Source organism: Arachis ipaensis, chromosome B4 (genome assembly GCF_059453495.1).
Source record: "Arachis ipaensis isolate K30076 ecotype BB chromosome B4, ASM5945349v1, whole genome shotgun sequence".
Classification (NCBI taxonomy): Eukaryota; Viridiplantae; Streptophyta; class Magnoliopsida; order Fabales; family Fabaceae; genus Arachis; species Arachis ipaensis.
In genome coordinates, this window is record NC_142439.1 from 64,065,812 (window position 1) to 64,089,229 (window position 23,418).

General features: G+C 35.4%; 2 protein-coding genes across 7 annotated transcripts; one reads left to right on the forward strand and one right to left on the reverse strand.

Moving 5' to 3' along the window:
- Window positions 1-566: 566 nt before the first annotated feature.
- Window positions 567-1,646, forward strand: LOC107636529 (uncharacterized). Its single transcript, XM_016340030.1, has one exon. It carries the CDS (start codon window positions 567-569, stop codon window positions 1,644-1,646), a length of 1,080 nt encoding a protein of 359 aa, XP_016195516.1.
- Window positions 1,647-6,558: 4,912 nt separating this feature from the next.
- On the reverse strand, window positions 6,559-12,363 carry LOC107639347 (P-loop containing nucleoside triphosphate hydrolases superfamily protein). 6 transcript variants are annotated; one of them, XM_088483498.1, is made up of 9 exons: window positions 12,122-12,363; window positions 11,930-11,993; window positions 11,213-11,392; window positions 10,204-10,385; window positions 9,934-10,114; window positions 9,645-9,856; window positions 7,616-7,741; window positions 7,428-7,531; window positions 6,559-6,943 (listed from the first exon to the last, which is right to left on the reverse strand). In XM_088483498.1, the coding sequence occupies exons 1-9, from the start codon at window positions 12,147-12,149 to the stop codon at window positions 6,737-6,739; spliced, it is 1,284 nt and encodes a 427-aa protein (XP_088339624.1). In that variant the 5' UTR covers window positions 12,150-12,363; the 3' UTR covers window positions 6,559-6,736. The 6 variants fall into 6 exon arrangements, with proteins under 6 accessions (XP_088339624.1, XP_016198308.1, XP_016198309.1 ...); XM_016342822.3 differs by having other exon boundaries at window positions 6,559-6,958; window positions 12,122-12,352; XM_016342823.3 differs by having other exon boundaries at window positions 11,213-11,401; window positions 12,122-12,352.
- Window positions 12,364-23,418: the final 11,055 nt, after the last annotated feature.

Sequence of the window (23,418 nt, forward strand, 5' to 3'; positions counted from 1 at the left end):
GCTCACTCCACACGAAAAAGACGCCTGAGGAGAAGCAAGACCTCATTAATATGGTTGCCAACAACTAATACATGTACACTTCTGAGAGGAACCCTGTGAACAATGCGACAGCTCAGAAGTGAGGAGTCATGGAAGTCGACACTCTAGACGCCATTTTAGCTCAGAACAAGCTCATGTTCCAGCAAATCAATATGATCTCTCAGCACCTGAGCAGGGCACAGAGCTTAGCTGCGTACTCCCCATAGATAGCATATGAAGTGGACACTGGTGACAACACCTAGACCACAATGGAGGAAGTGAACTACATGGGAAACTCCTCCAGAAACTCCAACAACAATCCCTATTCGAATACTTTCAATTAGAGATGGAAGAACAACCCCAACTTCGGGTGGAGAGATCAGCAGAAGCCTCAACAAGGCTTCAACAGCAATTAGGGTGGAATGAACCAGAACAGGTTCAACAACAGATCATTTCAACCCTCTCAGCAGTAGATAGAGACTCCCCCACAGAGCCTCTCTGACCCGGCTACTATAGTCTCTAACCTCTCCAAGACCACTCATAATTTCATGGTAGAAACTAGGTCTTTCATCAGAAATTTGGAGATACAGGTAGGTCAGGTGAGCAAGAAGATTCCAGAGATCCCATCCAACACTTTTCCAAGCAACACTGAGGTGAATCCAAAGGAAGAGTGCAAGGCCCTCACTATGGGAGCTGAGGCCGAACTAAAAGAGGAGTCTGCTACTGAGGAACTGAAGGAGATCAAGGCTCAGGAGGAGACTGGGAGTGTCACCATGCACATCCCCATGAAGATGGAGGAGCTTGAAGACCAACCATCTCCAAACGTGCAAAAGGAACCTAAGGAGGAGCAACTTGCTCGGTTCTTGGCAATTCTCTGGAAGCTGCAAGTCAATATCTCTTTTACAGAGGCATTGAAGAAGAAACCCTCCTATATGGCCTGTCTGAACAATACTATCTCTGAAAAGACGGCCCTGAAGGAAGATGAGATGGTGATACTGGTCAAAGAATGCAGCGCCCTGATCCAGAAGAAGATGCCTCTGAAGATGCCAGATCCCGGAAGCTTCCTTATTCCCTGCACTATAGGGACTATGACTTTTGAGAAGGCACTGTGCAACCTTGGCTCAAGCATCAACCTCATGCCTCTCTCTATGATGAAGAAACTAGGGATCCAGGAGGTGCTGCCCACTAGAATCTCATTAGAGATGGCAGATATGTCCCTGAAACGGGCTGATGGCATGGTGGAAAACGTCCTTGTAAAGGTTGAAAACCTTTACCTCCCGGCGAACTTCGTGATATTTGACACTGGGGAGGACAGAGACGACTCCATCATCCTTGGAAGGCCTTTCTTAGCTACTGCGAAGGCCTTAATAGATGTGGAAAAAGGTGAGCTAGTCCTAAAGTTGCAGGAGGATCATATTCTGTTAAACATCCCAAACCCTCACTCTCCCTCAGATAAAGGAGGTACTACTGTACAACACTTAGTGTTCCAACCTTGTCTCTCAGTAGAGAGCATTACAGAGCCCCCTGACATCAAACCTAAGTTTGGTGTTGGGCAATCACCATTAATCACTGAGGAAGAAGGTACCAAGAAGAAAGTACCCAAATGGGGATTAATAATGAGCAACTAAACCTAAGGTTAGGAGCTCAGCTGATTCCTATGGATTATTAATATTACTATTTCTATTTCAATATATGTTTGATTCTCTTCTATGATGTATTGTCATTCTTCATCCAAATGAGATTGGGTATGCCCCTTTTTCTACATGAGTTCTTCACGAGTCCTGGCCCGGATAATACTGAGCTAAGGCTTGAGAATACATCACCTGAACCAATAATTCATATGGGCTAATTGAGGATATGTGACATATAATCTGGTTAGTTATGGGTGATGAGGTTCTTATGGGGCTAAGGCTAGAATCATTGAGCTTCATTCTCTGATCCAGAAGATTTGACTTTGTCTGTGGCGTTTTGAGTAGGATCAACAAAGGAGAGTGAATTGCGCGGGCTTCATCCTCGTTCATATTAAATGACCATTGACAATAGCATTTGATATGAATTAGAGGAGATTAACTTGATGAGAGGACATGAGTTAATCACTTACAACTTTGCCATAGAACGAATCATTCATTGTTGAAGTAGTCAGTAAGACGTATTAATCCAGAAAGATAAAGCACCTCCAAAGCCTTAATTGATTTCTCATTATTGTTTTCACATTAATTCTTTATTAGTTTCTTTATTATTTTGTTTTATGCGCCTACAACAACAACCACTATCTTTCTATTCGCCTGACTAAGAAGCATAAGGCAGTGTGGATCAACCCCCTAATGGGCATTCAACACCCATTCCTCAAGTTGGACTGATGTAAGGGCAGAAGTCAGCCAATTAAGAAATCAATATATAAACACGTTGAGAGTATAGTTCTTAACCAGCAAAAATTCACTCATCAATTTAGATAGGTTGTCACAAAAATTAGAATAAAAATACTGGGAGTATGAGTCCTAGGTCATCTCCCAACAAGTTGACAAAAGGGTGCTATTTTATTAATCAGGAGTTTTCTGAGAGATTTTGAGAGTTGAGTGACAGAAAATAAATAATTATAAATAAGTGCAATGAAAATTAAAAGGAATTTATATTATTCAGAATAAAAAGCCTTGACTGGGGGAATGATTAATTGGAAGTTCTATCCTTGTTGGAATCCTCTCAAGTGTAGTATAAAGAGGTTTTTATTTTCACTTAGTTAACCCTTACTAAATAAAGGAAAGTCAAGTGATTGAGCTAACTCTTATTCGCAAATCCTAGTCCTCTCCCTTGGGAAGGTCTAGCGTTAGTAAATACAGAATTAGCCAACAACTTCCAATTTAACTAATCACTTGAGCATTCCAACTCAAGTGTCTCCTCTTAATCAACCCCCATGTCAAGTTGGGAGTCTACTCCATCAACATGGATACCATCTTCGTTGTTGGGAGTAGGGAATAGAAAAGAGACATGATAATGGAAATAAAATTGAAAGTAATTAAATAAATAATAAAATTGAATGGAAAAATACTGCTTGCATTAATAAATTCTAAAAACAATCTAATTATAACTCTAAACAAGAATTAAGAATATGGAATAATAAGGGAATAAGAAAACAAACTAGAATAATAACTTCAACGGAGGTGATGACTCTTCAATATCCAAAAGCGAAAGCATAAAACTAATAAACTATGAATGTAAAGAAAACCTAGAGGAAGCGTAAATTCTCTCTAGATTCAGATCTAAAACTAAAAACTATGCTAATGAGAATGTGTGTTGAGTCTCTGCATGTTCCCTGGCTCTAGTCTATGTTTCTGGGCCGGAAACTGGGTCACTAGCATTTTCTGTTAATTCTGCAGATCGCGCATGTCATGCGTACGCGTCAGTCACGCATACGCGTCGCTGTTCGTCTTGGCGTGTCGTGCGTATGCGTCATCCACGCGCACGCGTCTTCGTGCAAACTCCAATCCACGCGTACGCATCAGGCACGCGCACGCGTAGCTGCAAATTTCTCCATATCGCGCGCACGCGTGAGCCATGCGTGCGCGTTGATGCTCGCTGGTTATCTTCTCAGTTTCTTGTGTTTCTTCCATTTTTGCAAGCTTCATCTCCATTCTCTAAGCCATTCCTGCCCTATAAAGCCTGAAACACTTAACACACGGATCATGGCATCGAATGGTATAAAGGAGAATTAAAATACACAAATTAAAAATTTCTAGGAAGCAAGTTTTCAAACATAAAACAAAACTAGGAAGGAATTGTAAAATCATGCAAATCATATGAATAAGTGGGTAAGGACTTGATAAAAACTACTCAAATGAGCACAAGATAAACCATGAAATAGTGGTTTATCATGGATGCCAAGCTCAGCCCAAGTACTCAACCAAGGTGGGCCCGAGAGTGAACTTTCGCACCTTTAGCCTAGTCTATCATACTTTTGTACTTCTTAGTTATTAGGCTATTATATATAGAACAAAGATCACCACTGTTTGAGATCTTTGCCCCTTTGCACATTTTACTATTATTTTCTGTAAGCTATGAGCAACTAAACCTCCTAAGTTAGGGTTAGGAGCTCTGCTGATTTTCATGGATTAATAATATTACTGTTTCTATTTCAATATGTCTGATTCTATTCTCTTATGCATTCTCGTTCTTCATCTCATGAATTGAGGATGAACCGTGACATTCATCCTTGTTCTACTTGGGTTCCGTGCGAGTCTTGACCTGGATAGCATTGAGCTAAAGATAGAGATTGCATTGCGGATTCCAAGAGCGTACCTGGGCAACTTTGGATATGTGACATAAAATCCCATTGACTGTGGGTCACTGAGGTCTCTGTGGCGCTAAGGCTAGAGTCAGAGAAGTAGCATTCCCTGATCCAGAAGATCCGACCTTGTCTGTGGCATTTTGAGTAGGATCGTGAAGGGGAGTGCATTGCTTAGGGCTTCACCTTCGGCCACAGTGGGAAGCCATTAGTTAACTTGATGAGAGGATATGAGTTGCTCGGATATAGTGGACTGCTATGGTTTAGAAGAGATTAACTTTATGAGAGGACATGAGTTAATCATGTATGGCTGCCATTGAAGGAATCATTCGTTATTGAAGTAGACAGTTAGAAAAGTAATCCAGAAATAATACGCATCTCTGAAGCCTTAACTGAATCTCCATCACTGCTTTCACACTAACCTGGTATTTCGTTCTTTACTATTTTATTTCTGCTTTCAAACAAACAACCATCTTTTCTAATCGCCTGACTAAGACCTACAAGATAGCCATTGCTTGCTCAATCCGACAATCTCTGTAGGATTCAACCCTCACTCACCTGAGGTATTACTTGGACGACCTGGTGCACTTGCCAGTAGTAGGGGTGTTACACTTCTAGTTATCCAACAAATTAGAGTAATTATCCAAATCAGTCCTTCAAGTTTTTAAAATCGAATACTTTAGTTTCTCAGGTTTCAAAATACAGCAGTCTCCAATATTTACTTCCACTAGACAATACAATCCCTTTTTGTTAGTTACCAACGATGACTGCTGACGTGGAACATTAACTCATACACATGGCTATTAAGTATCCACGTATGCGATCTAGACAAATCAGTCCCCAGAATGAAGTACAAAATAGACCTCAAAAAGTTTAAAAAATCTCAAACAATCCCTAAAAAAAATTTTAAAAACATTCAAGATATTTCTTTTGAATTATTTATATATAATTATTTTTAAATTAATAAATTTTTATTTCTAATATTTTTGGTCGATTTATCTCAAATTTGATTATTTATATATAAAATTTTCTATATATTTTCAAAATAAATTATAAATTAATTTTGAAAAGGCACTTTTTTCAAAAAAAATTAAAATAAATAAATTTATATTTATTTTTAATCATGCAAAATATCAATTTTAGTTTAATTTATAGATACCATATTTTATAATCATTCTTTAATAACAAAGAAGAGAATAAGTTACTGTTGTTTGAAAAGATAGGAGAACTTTCATTTAACATAAAATTTTTTACATAAAAAATTGAAAATATTTGTGCAAATGCGTATGAAGGCAATACTTTATAACTTGCATGCAATGCGAACCAAGTCATCTATGAAGTCAACTATTTTGGTCAACCACAAGATTAAAGTAGATGATTTACAAAAATATAAAGATCCTAATACTTTGTAATATTTGAAGAAATGTGTTAACAAATTCAAATGTTCTGTTCATGTTTTTTAAAAAAAAATTTAATTTAATTGTAATATTGCATAAAATAAACTTGCAGTTAAAACTATTGTGCTACCACAATTAAAAATTATGCCAAGAAAAAATATTTTTTTTTTCACTTTGGATTATTTTTCTAAGTTTATTTGGTATCAATATCTCAAGAGTTTAAGTTATATAAATAATAGTATTCATAATTCAATAACCTCTTAAGATTTAATGGTTATTATTATGGCTTTTACATCATCTTCCTATAGCTATTATATATTAATGATTAAATAATATTATTTCTTATGATATTTTGATGTTAATAAATAAAATTATCTTTTAGTTTATATTTTGTTTTTTTTATATTCTTTATTTATTATGTACTTTTTAATAATATTTTATTTTTCGAATTAATAAAAATATTATAAAATGACTTGAAAAAAATTAAAAACATTCGAAGGAACTATTTTGCAATTTTAAAATTTTTAAGGAATTGTTTTAAATTTTTTTTAAATTCTTTGAAGATTGTTTTATTCTTCACTTTGAAGACTAATTTGTCCAACTCGCACACATAAAATTTGGTAATTACGTGTATTATCTAATAGAAATAAACGTTGAGAATTGTTGTGTATTTGAAAATCTGAAGGACTAAAATATTCTATGTTAAAAATCATAGGAACTGAATTAGTTAATTACTGAAAAAATTATGTAAAAAATTTTATAATATTAGATTTCAGCACATTCCGCAGGTCTAAATCTGGTTCAATTAAAAAATTGTAAATTTGTTGCCTCTTTTAGTTCCAACATGTTACGATTAAAACATGATTTCACATCACAAAAACACTAGAGAAATTGGCATACATAAGTGTACTAATAAAAGATCAACAAGAATAGAATACACGCTGGTTTTTTTATATTTTTTATTTTTTTCCAATTTACAGATATTCACATTACCAAAACTCATAGCAGCATCATTACAAATAAGCCTTAGCACCATTCAAAGCTACCATATGTAGCGAATCTTGTGCCAATCTATTTTGAATTCCATCTCAGGAACTTTCAGTTTTTTTAGTCTGGCAGGATATTTCTTGCGACATGCTTGCTGTTGAAGGACATGACAAGGTTGTGGCAACATGTCATACGCCATCACAACAGCGACGGCTAGCACGAGAATCGACAAAACCACGCAGAACAGAAACTTTGTATCGACCTGCAAATACAATATCTTATAACAAACTCGTTATATGCAAATGCAAAAGCAAAAGCAATACCAAATTCTGATTAGTGAAATCATGCATTCGTGTATTATGAAATCTTGTCATTTTTACGGGGCTTGTATGGAAATTACTTCGATTGGAAATTTTAATTATGAAAATTTTTTTTACCCTCCCTTCCTCACATTCGCATACGTTATTGTATTCGTATTTATACTCCTCTTTGTATTCGCAACACAACTTACACATTCATAATTCAAATCAATCCTTTTCATATTTGATTCCAAAAGATAACACTGATATATAATTCCACTCAATTCAAATCAATTCGACTCCAAATCTCTTATGTTTCAAACACACTCTTAATAAACTTAAAAGATTCTTTTGGAAAAGAAATACGGTAAGCTAATTAAAATCAAAAGTTCGCAAATTTGTTGCCAGCTTACTTTTATAGCATAAACTTCAGGAAACAGTACATACCTTTCCAAGAACTTTGCTTTGCCGGGGAAAATTTCTTTCCGCATGCTCAAGGCTATATCGTAGCATCTCAATGATGGTAGACTCGGTAGCTAGATCATCACAATCTGCAGGATAATTAAGAAAATATTAGATTTTCATGAACACAGGAACATTAATGGAAGGACAAGTTATAAAAATTGGAATGCTACCAGGGATATCAAAAATTTGTATTGTTGGTGGAATTCCTAGTAATTCTCCCAAATAAGCACGGACACGGACACGGTCAGGCAGGGAAAGGAGATCCCCATGAGTGAAAACAAGAACAGGTTTGTCATCTGCAAGTAAGAAACAAGCGGAATACTGAAAAAACTTGAATTTTGGTCCAACATATATTTTCAATGATATTCTCATAATTTTCAATATGATCAACAGCAGAAATGTACACTATTTCAAGTATGCGTAAAAAATAAGGTGTGCAAGCCTCAATTTACTCAAGCATTGTGAGAAAGCTTCGCAACTGTATGTCACCAAACATTTCAGAGAACTAGGAAGTAGGAACAACCCAAAATGACTTTTAGTCTTTCATAAATGTGCATCCATTACCCTGAAAAATTTAAAATGAGTCCTCTGTGCGGTTGAATATCTATTGTAATTGATTATCTAAGTTTACCCTGTTTTGGTTGAAGGAAAGAAACAAAAGTATTGGAATTCTTCCAACAGTCATTTACATTGTTATTGAGGTTACCTGCAATCTAATCATGATAGATATGAAATCGTGCATGTTTCATACCGAATTCCCACACCCTCAAGCACAGGATTAGGTTGCACTATACAGCTCAATGCGATTTACTGTCAAGTATATCATCATAATTATCTCAAACATAAAATAAACCTTAAAAAATTATAAGAAAACCACACTATCACAGTGATTATAAAGACATTCACTTGGAACTGGAAAATGTCAGAAATATCCTAGTGATAATAATCAGGAGAGCCCGACTTCTGTTCAAGTGTAAGATTCCACAGATTCAAAGAAAGAAAAGAAAAAGAGGCAGCCGGTGCATCACATCCCACGTTACGCAAGACAAGGGAAAGACCACACCCAAAAGAGTTGTAGGTACCCTAACCTGATGGACATATCAATGGCTGATTCTATTATATCTTAAACCTGTGACATCAATACGTAGACAACACACTAAAGAAACTAAAAAAATAAAAGTCATGCATTTTTGTGCAGAAAACCATCAAACTATGTATTGTTGAGCAGCATTATGTTTCACTAGGACGTTCCACTTGTCTAGTTGAAATTTCATAGTGCAAGTTGAAGTTCAATTTTCCTCCACCTTGAACGATTCATCTTTCCGAGTTCACAACTTAACACTAAGATCCAAGGTTCAGTCAGATCTATAAAACATTCCGAGTCATGAAGAATAAACATGTGCAATCATTATTCATTTGACTTCATTGCTGCTAATAATTGATAAAATTCTTAAGAAATGGGCAAAGGTGCAAGGTGCTACTTCAAATGCTACAACTAATCACATATAAAATCTCTCTTAGGACATAACAGTGTGGCCTATATGGTAGATTAGAAAAGCCAATAGTTTTCTCGAACAAGAAATATTCATCATTCAGGTATAGATACCAAACAGTTTTTATGCTGTAATGCTAGAAGGGAAGAATGTAGGCCATAGCCCATAGGTGATATGAGCCCACATGTTCTCTCAAAAGTGGGGAGGACTAGAATCAATGTAAAAGTAGTCAGGTGGTTAGGAGTATGAGTATGAGAAAAATAAAAAAGAGCTTTGGTTCACCAAACGTGTTCAATACTCAACACTATCTAGTGCATTCTCTTTCAATTTCCATTATTTACTATTGTTTATCCTTATATACTTCTCGTACCAACTACATTGCTTCAGAAAGATTTCCTAATAGAACAAAGACACCTAACTAGGACAAAATGAATTGGGGGAAAACAATCAACTTTTTGGTACATTGGTGGCAACAAGATTTAACCAAATGACTCGTGCTAACTACTTAAGCTCATTACAACTAGCCTTCTCCCATAGTATCATAGAAATAGAAAACACACATTACTATATATATACATAAGATTAATGGATGAGACCGAGAGTAAGTTCTCAACACATACATTGGTGATAATGGATCTCAATTCATATATATATGCAGATGGTAGGAAAAGAATAATAGAAAAGCATATAATTGTCTTGAAAATACCTTTAAATGACAAGAATGGGCTGTTGAAAGTTTGAACAATTGTTTCAATATACTGTCTCTCCCGTGCACCAGTATCCTTCATTGATTTCAGAACCGAAAGACCACTTACAACATATATTACAAAATTAACTTTTCTGATCTTACTGGAAATGAAACCATTCTTGCGAGCTTTACACTTCAAACTTTTCTTTAATATTCGACTATCTGTCTTCCTGAGATATATATGTCAATATCAGCATGAGTGAATTTTGAATCTAATAATGTTTCTTTTATATTTTTATGTATAGACCTTACAACAAGCTCTCCATGACGAACACCTTTTGTCATCCAACTCTTCAGCACTCTATCATTCTCATTTTCATTCGAGTTGTCAGACAAACTACGTGTATCACATAGACAGATCGAGGTTGAGTGCCTTGGAATCATATACTCCTGGAGGAAGTATGTCCCATCTCCTGTAAGCAAATTATCTGGCATCAAAAGATAAACAAAGACATGTCATAAAATGAAATTACATATTCATTCAAATTGACATTAAAGGTAAAATGAGAAATTGTACATGATACTTGTGCTCTTGCTGGTGCAAATTTATCATCCTCAAGCACCTTAGAGATTCTATTTATCATACTACTTTTCCCAGATCCTCCTGGACCAACCAATAGAAGGCATGTTGTCTTTGGTACATCATAATCACACGTCTGTAAGCCACCCACATTCTCAATCCATGCTCCAGGCTTGTAGCTGAGGCAATAAAATCACCAGATATGACATAATCAAATATGAAAGATAAAAGTAACGTTTCAGATCACACAAAACTAAACTTCAAGTTGGTTGGTAGCATGCACAACAGTGTAAAAGATGATTCAAGATGAAACCACAGAAAAATTTCATGCTAGAAGTGATGCAATCAAATTGCCAATAGATCAATCATGGAAGATAAGGGTATGAAATAAGAGAAGTAGATATCTGCATTTAACATTGTGAGAAGCACCAAGTGCTTCAAGGCTTTGCATGCGAACACATAACACGAATACCTAGGGCCTTTACATTTGAATCTGTTTTCCACTTGTTTATTTTGTCAAAAATATTGTCTTCACTCACTGTTTATAAATCATAAAAATTTCAGCAAGGTGGAGTTGGCCATCATTAGGAACCAAAACATTTTCAAGATTGCACAACCAAATGTTCCAATTTGAATACAATAATGGTTGCTCAGGAATCAGGATATTTAGACAGGGTGAATAATGACCCAAAGTTCATGACTGATGTCCTGCAATCTTTGTTAAGGAGTTCAAAACAAGTGTAAGGGGAAATTTTTTTTTACTATTATTATTATTATTATTATTATTATTATTATTATTATTATTATTATTATTATTATTCCGATCTCCATGGCTTGGTAATTTTTATTCCTTTCTTCAGTAAACTGATCAGATACAAATTTCCAAGGGTGATACTAAAAGAATTCAATGTTTCAATGTGGAATCACAAAATAACCAAAAAAAAAAAATTTCTAGGCGCTTTTAGTTAATAGAAAACTTAAATGAGACGAGAGTTGAAATAAGAACCTCAGGATTTTTTCTTTCACATGCTTCAAATTCTTGCTATCAATCGCGAATCGATCATAGCTTTGCGAGATTTCTTCATAGGCACTAAGCGTTTTCCTTTCATTGACTTCAAAATCAAACCTAGAAGAACACCTTTCTTCGCTAGTTTCTCCAACATCTGACCCGTTCTCCACATTCACTCTATTGTCTCTATCAGAAAACCATTGTCAAACAAATGATGACAAAGGAGCAAGGAAATCAACTATAAAAAAGAAAAAAGAAAGCAAAAGTATGAACTCTGATCACCTACCAAACTATGATCCAGTAAACTTTGCAATATACTCCTAAAATGTCACAATGACATGTATAGTATGATCCATATAACTCTTCTTAGCTGCTTATTCATACGATCTTTATATTTTCCTCAAAAAAGAAAAATACTTCAAAAAAATAAAACCGAGGTTCTACCTTAAAATATGTTTAAAATGTCATTTTGTACAATATTTATTTGTTTTGTACATCTTACAATATGTTTTGTACAATATGACAAAAACAAGGTGAAAATATTGAAGTTTAGGTATGCGTATGTTAGTAAGTTACAAAAATAATGGATTTCTCCAATAAGTAATTTTTGCACTGTACCAAATCAGCAGCACCTGAATTACATTTCAGGAAAAAACAAAGGGTTTTAAACAACAACAGTATCAAAATCCACCGATGATAATAAAAAAAAATTACCTGAGTGCAGCTGGGGAGTGAGAAGAAAGCAAGGTAAAATCCTCTTCCAAGAAAGAGTCTTGATCTGCACATAAGAGGCATTGGCATGTTGGTAATTTGGTCGGACAAAAAAAAATTCTAAGAAAAGAAAAGAGGTTTTCATGCAAAGAAATCCGAAGGGGAAAGAAAAAGACACATAAAGAAGAAAGATACCATTAGAAACAACGGAGTCACCCCCCATGGTGATCGTTAACGGCTCTTCTTCTTCTTCCACTTTATTCTTTTCTTCTTCTTGATGGGTGCGCAAATGAAGTTTCGGTGGACTGGGACTCGGGGAGTGTTGGTAAAAGCGACCCACTGCCACGTATCTGCCTATCTGGTCTCATATTTTATTAGGTCTCGTTTTGGAAGAGAAGAGACAGAGAGACAAACTGAAAAATGGTTAGATTTGTTGTGATAACAACAAATATGTGGATGTCATTTATTATGGGCTTTGAAGGATGAATGTATTAAAGAAATTTGAAAATGTAAATTATTTTTGGCCTATAAATAGAAAAGCAATTGAAGAATAATTTTACACATCAATAAAATATTTTTTCTCTCTTTTTACGTACAATAGAAAATTTTTCTTTTTCTTTCTTTCTTCGTATACTACAAATAAAATATTAATATATAAATTATCGTTATTATGATAGGATATTAATATTAGTGAATATGAATAATAGAGTCTTCTATTTACACTTCTTTATTTTATTCTCATTATTTATTTATTTCACAACAAGATTGAGATTAATTAAGTCTTTATTTAGGTGTCATTAAAATAATAAAAAATTTTAATAAAAATTTATTTTTTAGTGTATTTAATAAATTTTTAATAATAAAAATAAAAATATTAAAAATTAAAAAATATATCTTTTTTAAAAAGTTACAATTTACATCTTTTTTTAAGATATTTTTTCTTAAAAAATATTTTTCACATAATAAATGAACAAAAAAGTATTTTTATCTTATTTTACCCAAATATAATTGATAGATAAAAAAATCTTTTTATATGAGATATTCAAATATAAAATTATTTTTATTTTTGTAAAAGATCTTTTAAAAAATATTATTTAAAAAAAGATCTTTTTCAAAAATAGCGTCCAAACAAGTCCTAAATCTTTTTATTTTATTTGGTGTAAAATATTATGTCTTTATATTATAATTAATTTAAAATAAATATAAAAATTAAAAGATAAATTTAAATTTTTTGTTTTATTTTTTGAAATTTTAATTTCATATATTTTTATTTTTAAAAATATTGAAAGAATTGAAATTTTATATTTCAAAATTAAAATTTTAATTCTAAAATACTGAATATAATATTAAATCTTAATTTTTAATAATTTTAGTCTCCATATATGTAAACAAAAGTTACCTAAATATATAATTTTTTTAAGTTAGAAGTGAGATTTAAACCAAGATATTTAGCTAAGAATGAGAAAATTATATAATTTTTTGTAGAGTGTAACAACAAATTAAAATTTTTTTGTTTCAAAATATAACCCTTACACTAATATATTAATCAAATAATAAATTATTAATAAATATTCATATAATTACTACTGTGAGACCCAAAATTTTTGTAAGATGTTATTACGAGTCAATTTCAATTTATTTATTTATTAAGAATTTTAATTTTATAAATTATTTTATTAAAACTAATTAAATCAAGTTTTGATAATTAAATTAGAAATTTTATCTAATTTTATAATTATTGGATAATTTTCATATTTAAATTATAAAGTTTAGAAATTGTAAAATAATAAGAATTTACATGATTTGATTTAAATAATTGTAATTTTGGAAATTAATACTTTAATTTTTATAAATAAATAAAAAATTAATTATATTATCTTATATTTTAAATTAAAATACTTGATTGAGAATTAATTAGTAAATTGATAATTAAATAATATTTTTAAAGTAATTTTTGGAAATAAATTAGATTTTAATTAATTACAATATCCCCAAATTTTATTAAAATTACCCTAATCTATTAACCATAAATTCCCAAATTAGAACCCACTAACCCTAACCCCTCACCGCCACTCATATTCACTCACCTTACTCACCTCCTTCGAAACCTAACCCCCCCCTCCTTTTTTCCTCACTCTCCTTCAATCAGAAGCACACTAAACACACACACACATGACCACCCAAAACAAAAGAAAGAAAGAAAGGGAATAATGGATGGAAATTGCATTGCAAGCCGAGGAAGAAGAGATAAGAGAGGGTGCGCATGCGAGGGAAAGGCGGTGTTGCTGTCGCCGCCATCGCTAGGCTACCGCCGTCGAAGCCAAGTGCCACGTCCAGCCACCATCGAGCTGTCCTGCCGATGCCGCCAACGCCGACGATGAAAGAGATCGGACAGAAAGAGAGAGCTCGCCAATGAGCTGTGCGAGAGAGGAAACACGAAGATGGAGAAGGGTTTGCGCCGCCAGCTACGCCGTCAACGCCGTTCATGCCTCCCGTCACCGTCGGCTTCGCACCGAGTTTTTGTCGCTGTCAGGTCCGCTGTCTGGTCACCAGATATTGCGCAGGTGTAGCCAGAATCACTGTCGAAGCTACCGCCGCCTTGTTCTTAGTTCCTTTCTTTGTGCGGTGAGTTGTTTTGCTCCGAAAGCTCTTTATCGCTATTTCGTTATATGTCGCTGAGGTTTTATGGTGTTAACTGCTATATGATTGAGTTTTTGTTATTATATGTTGCGATTAGAGTTGTTGTGGTTACTGCGTAAGCGGTTTGGAGCTGAGGTTGCAGCTGCTGTTGATTGCGGGCCGAAAGAAAAGGATTTCTTGATGCGTTCGGTTTATGGGTTTCGATTATTCGAGGTAGGGACGCTTTCCTTAAACTCATTTTATTTCCGAGAATTGTTATAAATCGATATTGATGCAAAATATATTTTTGGTGATTATGAGTGTCTTATGAATTGATTTGAGTTGTTCTGAATGATTGTGATTGTTTGTCTGGTGGGATTATTGACTATTTGAGAAGGTTTAATATTCTGAGTTATTGATTTTGTTAAATTAGCAGTCGCCAAATTGATTTTCTTGAGATTTGGAAATATTTTGATATTGGAAACGAATTTTATTTATTGGAAAAGATTTGAGACATTGGATTTGGATTGTTGATTTATCAGGAATGATTTTCGAGAATTGAAAATGATTTGAGATATTGGAAATGATTTAAAAAAGTTTGATGAATGTTTGGATGGAACCCGAGAAGGGTAGCAGAATCCGAGTTTCAGAGGGGATGCTGCCAAAATTTTATAAAAATTAGATATTTGTTTGGATGGTTATTTAAAATGATTTTGATTTAAGGATTATATTATATGGTTTGATTTTGAGTTATTAAGAAAATGATTACGTTTTGAATTTGATTTACTTTAGAAAGGATTGAATTATGTTTGAATTGGGATTGTCGATGAACGGAATGGGAGGATGAAAGATGATGATTGAATTTGAATAGAGAATGATGAAAATTGATTTTAAAGTATGATTTTTGAATGAATTTGGAAATGAGATATGAATTGATGATGAGAATGAATTAAAAATAAATGAGACTTGCAAAATTGAGACAAAATGTTGACCCTCTGTCGTAAGATGTGACCGGACACTTTAACTCCCCGGGTTCCCCCATGAGCATGCATATATATCAATTTGAGCTTGGGGTTTGTCTCTCCCCATGGATGAGCTTGGGATTTTTCCCATGCATATTATTGAGTTTGGGGATGTGATGGATTATTTTGGAAAATGAATTCCAATCACCTTAAACTCACCGGCAAGTGTACCGGGTCGCATCAAGTAATAATAACTCACGTGAGTGAGGTCGATCCCACAGGGATTGAAGGATTGAGCAACTTTAGTTTAGTGGTTGATTTAGTCAAGCGAATCAAGTGTTGGTTTGAGTGGTTTGTAATTGACAGAAGCTAAATTGCATGAATTGTAAAGGGAGAGGGAAGAATTGCAGTAAATTAAAGAGCAACAAAAGTAAAGAAGCTGAATCTTAAAGTGCAAGTAATATAAATTGCAGAAACTTAGATTGCAAGAAATGTAAACAACTGAAGCTTAAAGTGCAAGAAATGTAAATTGCTTGAATAATAAAAGGATCCGGGGGCTGGGATTGCAGAATTTAAACAAGCAGAAGTTAAAGATAATCAACAGAGAAGTAGAAGAAGAATTAAGATGCAGCAGATTTAAACAAAGAAAGGAAAATTTCTTTGAACACAAAACAGAAAGTAGAATGTAGTCCAATTGCAGTAGCTAAATGGAAATTGAAGATCTCAGGGGTGGAGGAGACTAGAAAACAAGTCTAGATCTCAAGTCCTTCCTTGATCTAATAAGAACAATTGCAAAAGAAATGGAAAAGTAAATTGCAGAAGAAGTAGAAGAGAAAGAAGTAAAGAGAATTTGGATTCGAATCTCAATTGCTGAAATTATGCAGAAAAATGACAAAGAGATCTCAAGGTGAGATTGAAACAGAATTTCTTCAATTCTTCACCCAAGATCCAAGACAAGAAGTAGAGAATGTAAAGGCAAGAACAAGGAAGAAGAGAGATCAATTCCCCTTCTCAATTCTCCAAAATAAACTCAGAGATCCAAAATCAAAGTAAAGCTCTCAAAATTACAAGTTAAAATTTTAAAAGAAAGTAAAAAGTCCTATCTAAATCAAACTAGCTTCTATTTATACACTTCCTATTTTTAGATTTTTGAATTTGGAGTGGGCCTTTTAATTTGGTGAAGAATTGAATTAAATTGGATTTTAATTTGAAATTTCAGCCCATGTGTTGCTTGCTCCCAGTGGTGTGCTCTGCTCTTGGTGAGAGCGCAGCATCATGGCTTGTGTCCTTGGCCCTTGGTTGCGTGCCAAGCTTGTGTGCATCAGGGTAGCGCTCTGCTCTCCTTGAGAGCGCAGCATCATGCTGCCTTTGAGCTTGTCTTCTGCGCACCAATCCTCCCTGGGCCGTGTCCATGTTACGTGACATGCTTCAAGGAATAAGGAAAGTAGCGCTCTGCTCTTGGCAAGAGCGTAGCATTGGTGCTCCAAAGGAGGGTTCCTGGTTCAAATCTCGCTGGAGGCATGCGCTGGCCAATTTCTTTTGTGCACAAAGTGGCACCTTGCTTCTTGCTTCCTTGAGGTGCTTTGTTCGATCCTTGGGGGTAGCATTTTAGCCATTTTTGGCTTATTTTCCTTTGTGAGTAGCGCTCCCTTTTAGGTTCCTGGTTCGAATCTTGTGGCAAGCATTGGCAACCATTTTCTTTGAATTTAGTTTTGGAAGGCCCCCGATAATGCTCTTGACAAGAGCGGAGCATCATGCTTCTCCCCCTTTCTTTCTTGGTTTATTATTGTGCTCTGCTCTCAAGGAGAGCGTAGCATCGAAGCCTTACTTCCTTGGTTCATTATTGTGCTCCCTTGGAGAGCACTGAGCTCTTGGAGAGAGCATTGTGGCTTTCTTCCTTCATTGTGTCACGCTTCCTTGTTTCTTTTGCCACAGTTTTCTCTTCCTTGGGCCACGTTTCTTAGCCTACGCTTTCTTGTTTTCTTCTTTTCTTCACCTACAAGTAATCAAAACAACCAATCAAAGTATCACTAAATTCACAAGGTTTATAAATCATCCAAAAACCAATTAAATTTAGCTTAAACCTCATGATTTAGTATCAATTAAAGGGTGGTTGATTGATTCAAGGAAACCATACAATTCCACTCCAAATTACTTACTTACAATGAAAGAAAGTGCATAAAAACTAATGAAACAAATGCAAAAGTGCTTGAAAAACTAGTATAAGATGACTTGTCATCACAACACCAAACTTAAAACTTGCTTGTCCCCAAGCAAGCACTAAACATAAGATGAGATAGAATGAAATAGAGAAGTATGGATGTCCTTATTTAGCAGATAGTTGAACTTGGTTCATGGGGTTTTATGCAGATCAATGGTGGCTCATTTATTACTTGCTGCTAAATAAACAATGTTTCCTCAAGGGTTCACTAAGGTTGCTGTTACAATGCCTTGCTTTCTGCTTACATCTCTTGTTAGCTTTTTCCTTCTTTCTTTTGCTTAGAGAACTTATTACTTATTGATGGCTTGGTGGCAAATGTTGCAGCAGCCTTTGGCTTAATTGTACTCAACATTCCTTTACCACAGACACATGGCTCACCTTTTTCTTCCTAGGATCATTGGTGTCCAGCATCTCTTTGGATAACTAAGTGTTTTGTAGCTAGGTTGCTCTTTATTGTGGACTTTCAGTTGGCAATCCCAAATCAGTTGATCTAAGTGGCCAAGTTTTGAAATACTCCTTAGAACTTACTTGTCCAAGCATATCCTAGTACAAAAACACCACAGGCATGTGTCCTAGGGTCCAAGCTATTGGTGTCTAGCCTTATTGTTTATTTCTTTGCCACTTTTTGGCTTTTCTTTTTCTTTTTGTTTTGATTCTTTTTCAAGGGATTTTCAATAATATAAGGCTTCATAGCAACAAACTAGCTTAGACTTCAAAGAACATGTCATTATGCAGCATTTATTTTGTGAGCTAATAATTGAATCAAACACATACCACCACTAATTTTCATCCTAACTTTTGCAACATTGAACAATTACTTTTCTAAATCAAACAATTTTTTCTTTTATTCAAATAGCAAAGGGAACAAAAAAATACTCAAGCTAATGAAGGATGACAAGATTATGCCGATAACTTTTAAACTAAAAATATATGCAAAACAAAGAACAATTGAAGGCATATCATGTTTCAGATATACATCTTCCTTATTTAGTTTGAAATTATGAAAGAACTTCACCACCTTCTAGTTGTCATGTCTCTGGTTGTTGCTTGATTCTCCCTTCTTTTTCTTTCTCTTCCAGAGCTTGGAATAATCCTGAGTTTCTTCACTAGGGCACTTTCTATCCCAGATAGGATCTATGAGACCTGAGAGCCCAACTGCCTCCAATCTTTGATATATTACCTCTGTATAGTGATGAGACCTTGCTTTCTGTCGGTCTCTAAATTCTTGGCACTGCTCAAATGGTTTGATTTGTGGATCTAGTACTGGCATATTGTGGGTCAAATACTCCAACCTTGCTTGCATGTTTTCATCATACTCTAATTGTTGCACATGTCTAACCTCTCCAATAGTATGATGAATGTTCTTCCACTGATACAAGTTGTGATTATATTCCCCATATTTGGCTTGGGTCAGGAACATTTTGTCGTATGACTCTTGAAGATTTGTTGTTTGTTCTCTTTGTCCCTCAAGAATCTTGGCTTGAAATTCTTGTTGTTGGACCATCATTTGTTGCTACTAGCTCTCTTGTCTCTCCTCCATTCTATGCTGCCAAGCTTCATTTTGCTCCCTATCTTTCAAATATTGCTTCCAGTGCTCTAGATATTGCTCTTGTTGCCTTGAATACTGCTCTTGTGCTCTCACATTTTGTTGCGATATTTCCTCAAGAGCTCTTTGTAGTTGACTCATGTCTATGGCATTGTGAGCTTGCTCTTCCCCCTCCTCTGATCATGGCATTGTGAGCTTGCTCTTCCCCCTGATGACAAGTCATTTTAGTCTAGTTTTACTAGTCTTTTTCTTTGTTTTTATTAGGTTTTATACACTTTCTTGCATTGTAAGTAAGTAATTTAGAATGGAATTGCATAATTTCTTTAAATCAATCAACCACCCTTTAATTGATGCAAAATCATGAAGTTTAAACTAAAATTAATTAGTTTTAAATGAATTTTAAGCTTTGTGAATTTTGTGATACTTTGATTGGTTGTTTTGATTACTTGTAGGTGAAGAAAAGAAAAAAAATAAGAAAAGCGTAGCCTAAGGAGCATGATCTAAGCAAAGAAAGAAAGAGTGGCACAAGGAAAAGAAGCGTAGCTCAAAGAAGGAAAAGCGTGGGTGAAGTCAAGAAACAAGGGCACAAAGCTCTTGCCAAGAGCTTTGAAGCTCTTGCCAAGAGCTTTATCAAGAACACATGAAGAAGGAACCAAGAGCCAAGCTCTTGGCAAAGAACTTTGAAGCTCTTGCCAAAGAGCTTTTTCGGGCATGCTCCAAAGAAAATCAAGGAAGAAAAGCTCACTAATGCACTCACCAAGACTTGAACCCATGACCAAGAGGAGGGGGGGCCAGCGCTACTTCACAAGGAAAAACAAGCCAAAATTGGCTTGTTTTCACTCACCAAGGTTCGAACTAAGTCCCTCAAGGAAACAAGGCCTTGTGTGCCACTCATTTGCCAAGGAAAATTGGCTTGTCTTCCTTCACCAAGGATTGAACCGGGCACCTCAAGGAAGCAAGACTTTGGGGGCTTCTCTGGTGCCAAGGAAATTAACTCCACAAGTGCTCCACCCAAGACTTGAACCAAGGACCTCAAGGACAAGTAAAGCTCTTGCCAAGAGCTTTCAAGCTCTTGCAAAGAGCTTTGTTCTCTTGTCACAAGAGAAGGACCGTGCGCAACACATTGGAAGGAAAGGGAACTAAAGCTCTTGGCCAAAGCTCTTGCCAAGAGCCGAACTCTTCCCTGGGAGGTGCACCATGGGCTGAAAATTGAACTAAAAATCCAAATTAATTCATTTCTTCACCAAATCAAAAGCCCATCCAAATTCCAAAATCCAAGAATAGAAAGTGTATAAATAGGAGCTAGTTAATTAGGACCTTTAGACTTTACTTTGAATTTTTCCTTTTAATTTTCATCTTCATTTGGAGCTTTTACTTTAGAATTTAGATCTTAGAGAATTGGGAAGGAGAATTGATCTCTCTTCTTCCTTGTTCTTGCTTGAGCACTCTTTACTTTTCTTGCTTTTGATCTTGGGTGAAGAATTGAAGAACTTCTGTTTCAATCTCACCTTGAGATCTCTTGTTTACTTTCTCTGCATAATTGAATTTCCATTTCTGTTTACTTTACTGCTTCATCTTCTCTTTAATTCTGCAATTTACTTTTCTTTATTTCTTTTGCAATTGCTCTTGTTGGATCAAGGAAGGATTTGAGATCTAGACTTGTTTTCTAGTCTCTTCCACTCCTGAGATCTTCAACAACCTTTTAATTTGCTGCAATTTAAGCACAAGTCAGTTTCTGTTTTAATTTCTCAAGCATTTCTACTTTTCTGTTTAGATCTACTTTACTTCAATCCACATTCTACTCTTCTGTTTTGCTGCAATTTACTTCCTCTTGTTTAAATTCTGCAATCCCAACTCCCAATCCCTTTTACAATTCAAGAAATTTACATTTCTTGCACTTTAAGATTCAGTCATTTACATTTCTTGCAATCTAAGTTTCTGCAATTACATTACTTGCACTTTAAGATTCAGCACTTTTACTTTCTTTGCTCTTTCATTTACTGCAATTTCCCCTTCTCCCTTTACATTTCAAGCAATTTAGTTTCTGTCAAATACAAACCACTCAACCAATACTTGATTCGCTTGACTAAATCAACCACTAAACTAAAATTGCTCAATCCTTCAATCCCTGTGGGATCGACCTCACTCATGTGAATTATTATTACTTGATGTGACCCGGTACACTTGCCGGTGAGTTTTGTGTTGGATCGTTTTCCACACATCAAGTTTTTGGCGCCGTTGCCGGGGATTGAATTAGATTGACAATGATTAAGTGAAGTGGAGATATAGATCAAGCATTTTATCTTTTCTGTTTTTTTAATTTTTGACTAAGCACACTAACTGTTTGAATTTTTGCTTAAGCTAACATTAACTTCACTCTAGCAATAGAGTGTATAGTTCTGGTTTCTGGTTCTGTGTTTATGTCAGGAGGAAAAAGCAATGAATCCATACCTTTTGATCCTGAAACACTTTGGAGGTTGAAAAGAGAACCAAGAAATGGAGGGAAATCCAAGAAATCCACAAGTGGGAGTGGCCAACGACAATGGTCAGCCCCAAAGGAGAGTATTGGCTTCATATATATTTGCTAATCCAAGGCATTGTGGGAGTAGCATCCTTACCCCAAATGTCGATGCAAATAACTTTGAATTGAAGCCTCAACTCATCACCTTGGTGCAGAACAACTGTTCCTATGGAGGAGGCCCCTTGGAAGATCCAAACTAGCACCTATCCACCTTTCTGAGGATATGTAACACAGTGAAGACCAATGGTGTGCATCCTGACAGTTATAAATTGCTGCTATTTCCATTTTCCCTCAGAGACAAAGCCACTCAATGGTTGGAGTCATTTCCAAGAGATAGCATCAACAATTGGAAAGATCTAGTGAGCAAATTTCTTGCTAAATTTTACCCGCCTCAGAGGATTATTAGATTAAAGACCGAAGTACAAACATTCACACAGATGGATGCTGAACCTCTCTATGAGGCATGGGAGAGATACAAGGCTCTAATCAGGAAGTGCCCTCTTGAGATGTTTAATGAATGGGATAAACTCCAAAATTTCTATGAAGGACTGACAATGAAAACTCAAGAGGCACTTGACTATTCAGCAGGAGGCTCAATGCAACTCATGAAGACAGCTGAAGAAGCCCAAAACCTCATAGACACAGTGGCAAACAATCAATATTTCTATGCTCATCAAAGACAACGCCAACCAGCTCAAAGGAAAGGAGTATTGGAGCTGGAAGGTGTGGATACCATCTTCAAAGTGATGCATCAACAAATTCAGCAACAATTTGAGCAGATAGCTAAGAAAATTGATGGACTGTAAATCGCTGTAGTAAATACACAAAGCCAATCTCAAATCTCACATGGGTGGAAGCAATCTGAAAAAAGTTTTGGGACATTCAATTATGAGCAACAAAGCCCTGAGCAGGTGTAATGCATGAATAACACTTCAAGTTCATTTCAACACAATTTTCATGGTGATGCACACAAGACACCCTGGAGGACTCATTCTAATTCAAGGCGGGGTGAGCATCAGAATCAAGGACAAAGGGACTTCAACTCTGAAAACCTCAGCAACACAAACAACCATAACCATTCATCCAATAATACCAGCCAATTCAAAAATTCACAAAACACATATCACCAACCCCATAACAACTCACAAAACCACCAAAATAGCCTTTCTACATCCACATTCCACCAACAAAATAACCCTGCAAATATTTCAAACAACCTTCAGCAACAACCATCTCATCTCACACAACCACAACCAAATCCAGACTCTCAAAGAATCTCTAGTCTAGAAACATTAATAGAGAAACTCATCAAAACTCAAGAGATGGCAAGACAAGATCAAGAAGCAGCAAGAAAAGATCAAGCCATAACAAATAAAAACCAAGAAGCTTCAATCAAAAATCTTGAGAGGCATATGGAACAAATGGCTAAACAAATTGCAGAGATGGGTGAGAAGCAATCAAATGCATCCTCTAGTGCCACTCAAGACCACCCAAGGGACAAAAGAAAAGCTACACAGTGGGAGGAGTGCAAGGCAATCATAGTGAGAAGTGAGAAGACTGGGGAGAAGGAATCCATCAATCAAGAAGAACGCAACAGAGAAGTTCCACAAGAAGAGACAGAAG

What these genes read in the sequence shown, in the direction of transcription:
- LOC107636529 (XM_016340030.1), top strand. Translation starts at nt 567, where the DNA reads ATGGTAGAAACTAGGTCTTTCATCAGAAATTTGGAGATACAGGTAGGT.
- LOC107639347 (XM_016342821.3), bottom strand. Translation starts at nt 12,149, where the DNA reads ATGGGGGGTGACTCCGTTGTTTCTAATG. An exon ending in CATGGAGAGCTTGTTGTAAG is followed by an intron (nt 9,857 to 9,933) that starts GTCTATACATAA and finishes TATATATCTCAG; the next exon opens with GAAGACAGATAGTCGAATAT. An exon ending in CCCATTCTTGTCATTTAAAG is followed by an intron (nt 7,742 to 9,644) that starts GTATTTTCAAGA and finishes TCTTACTTGCAG; the next exon opens with ATGACAAACCTGTTCTTGTT.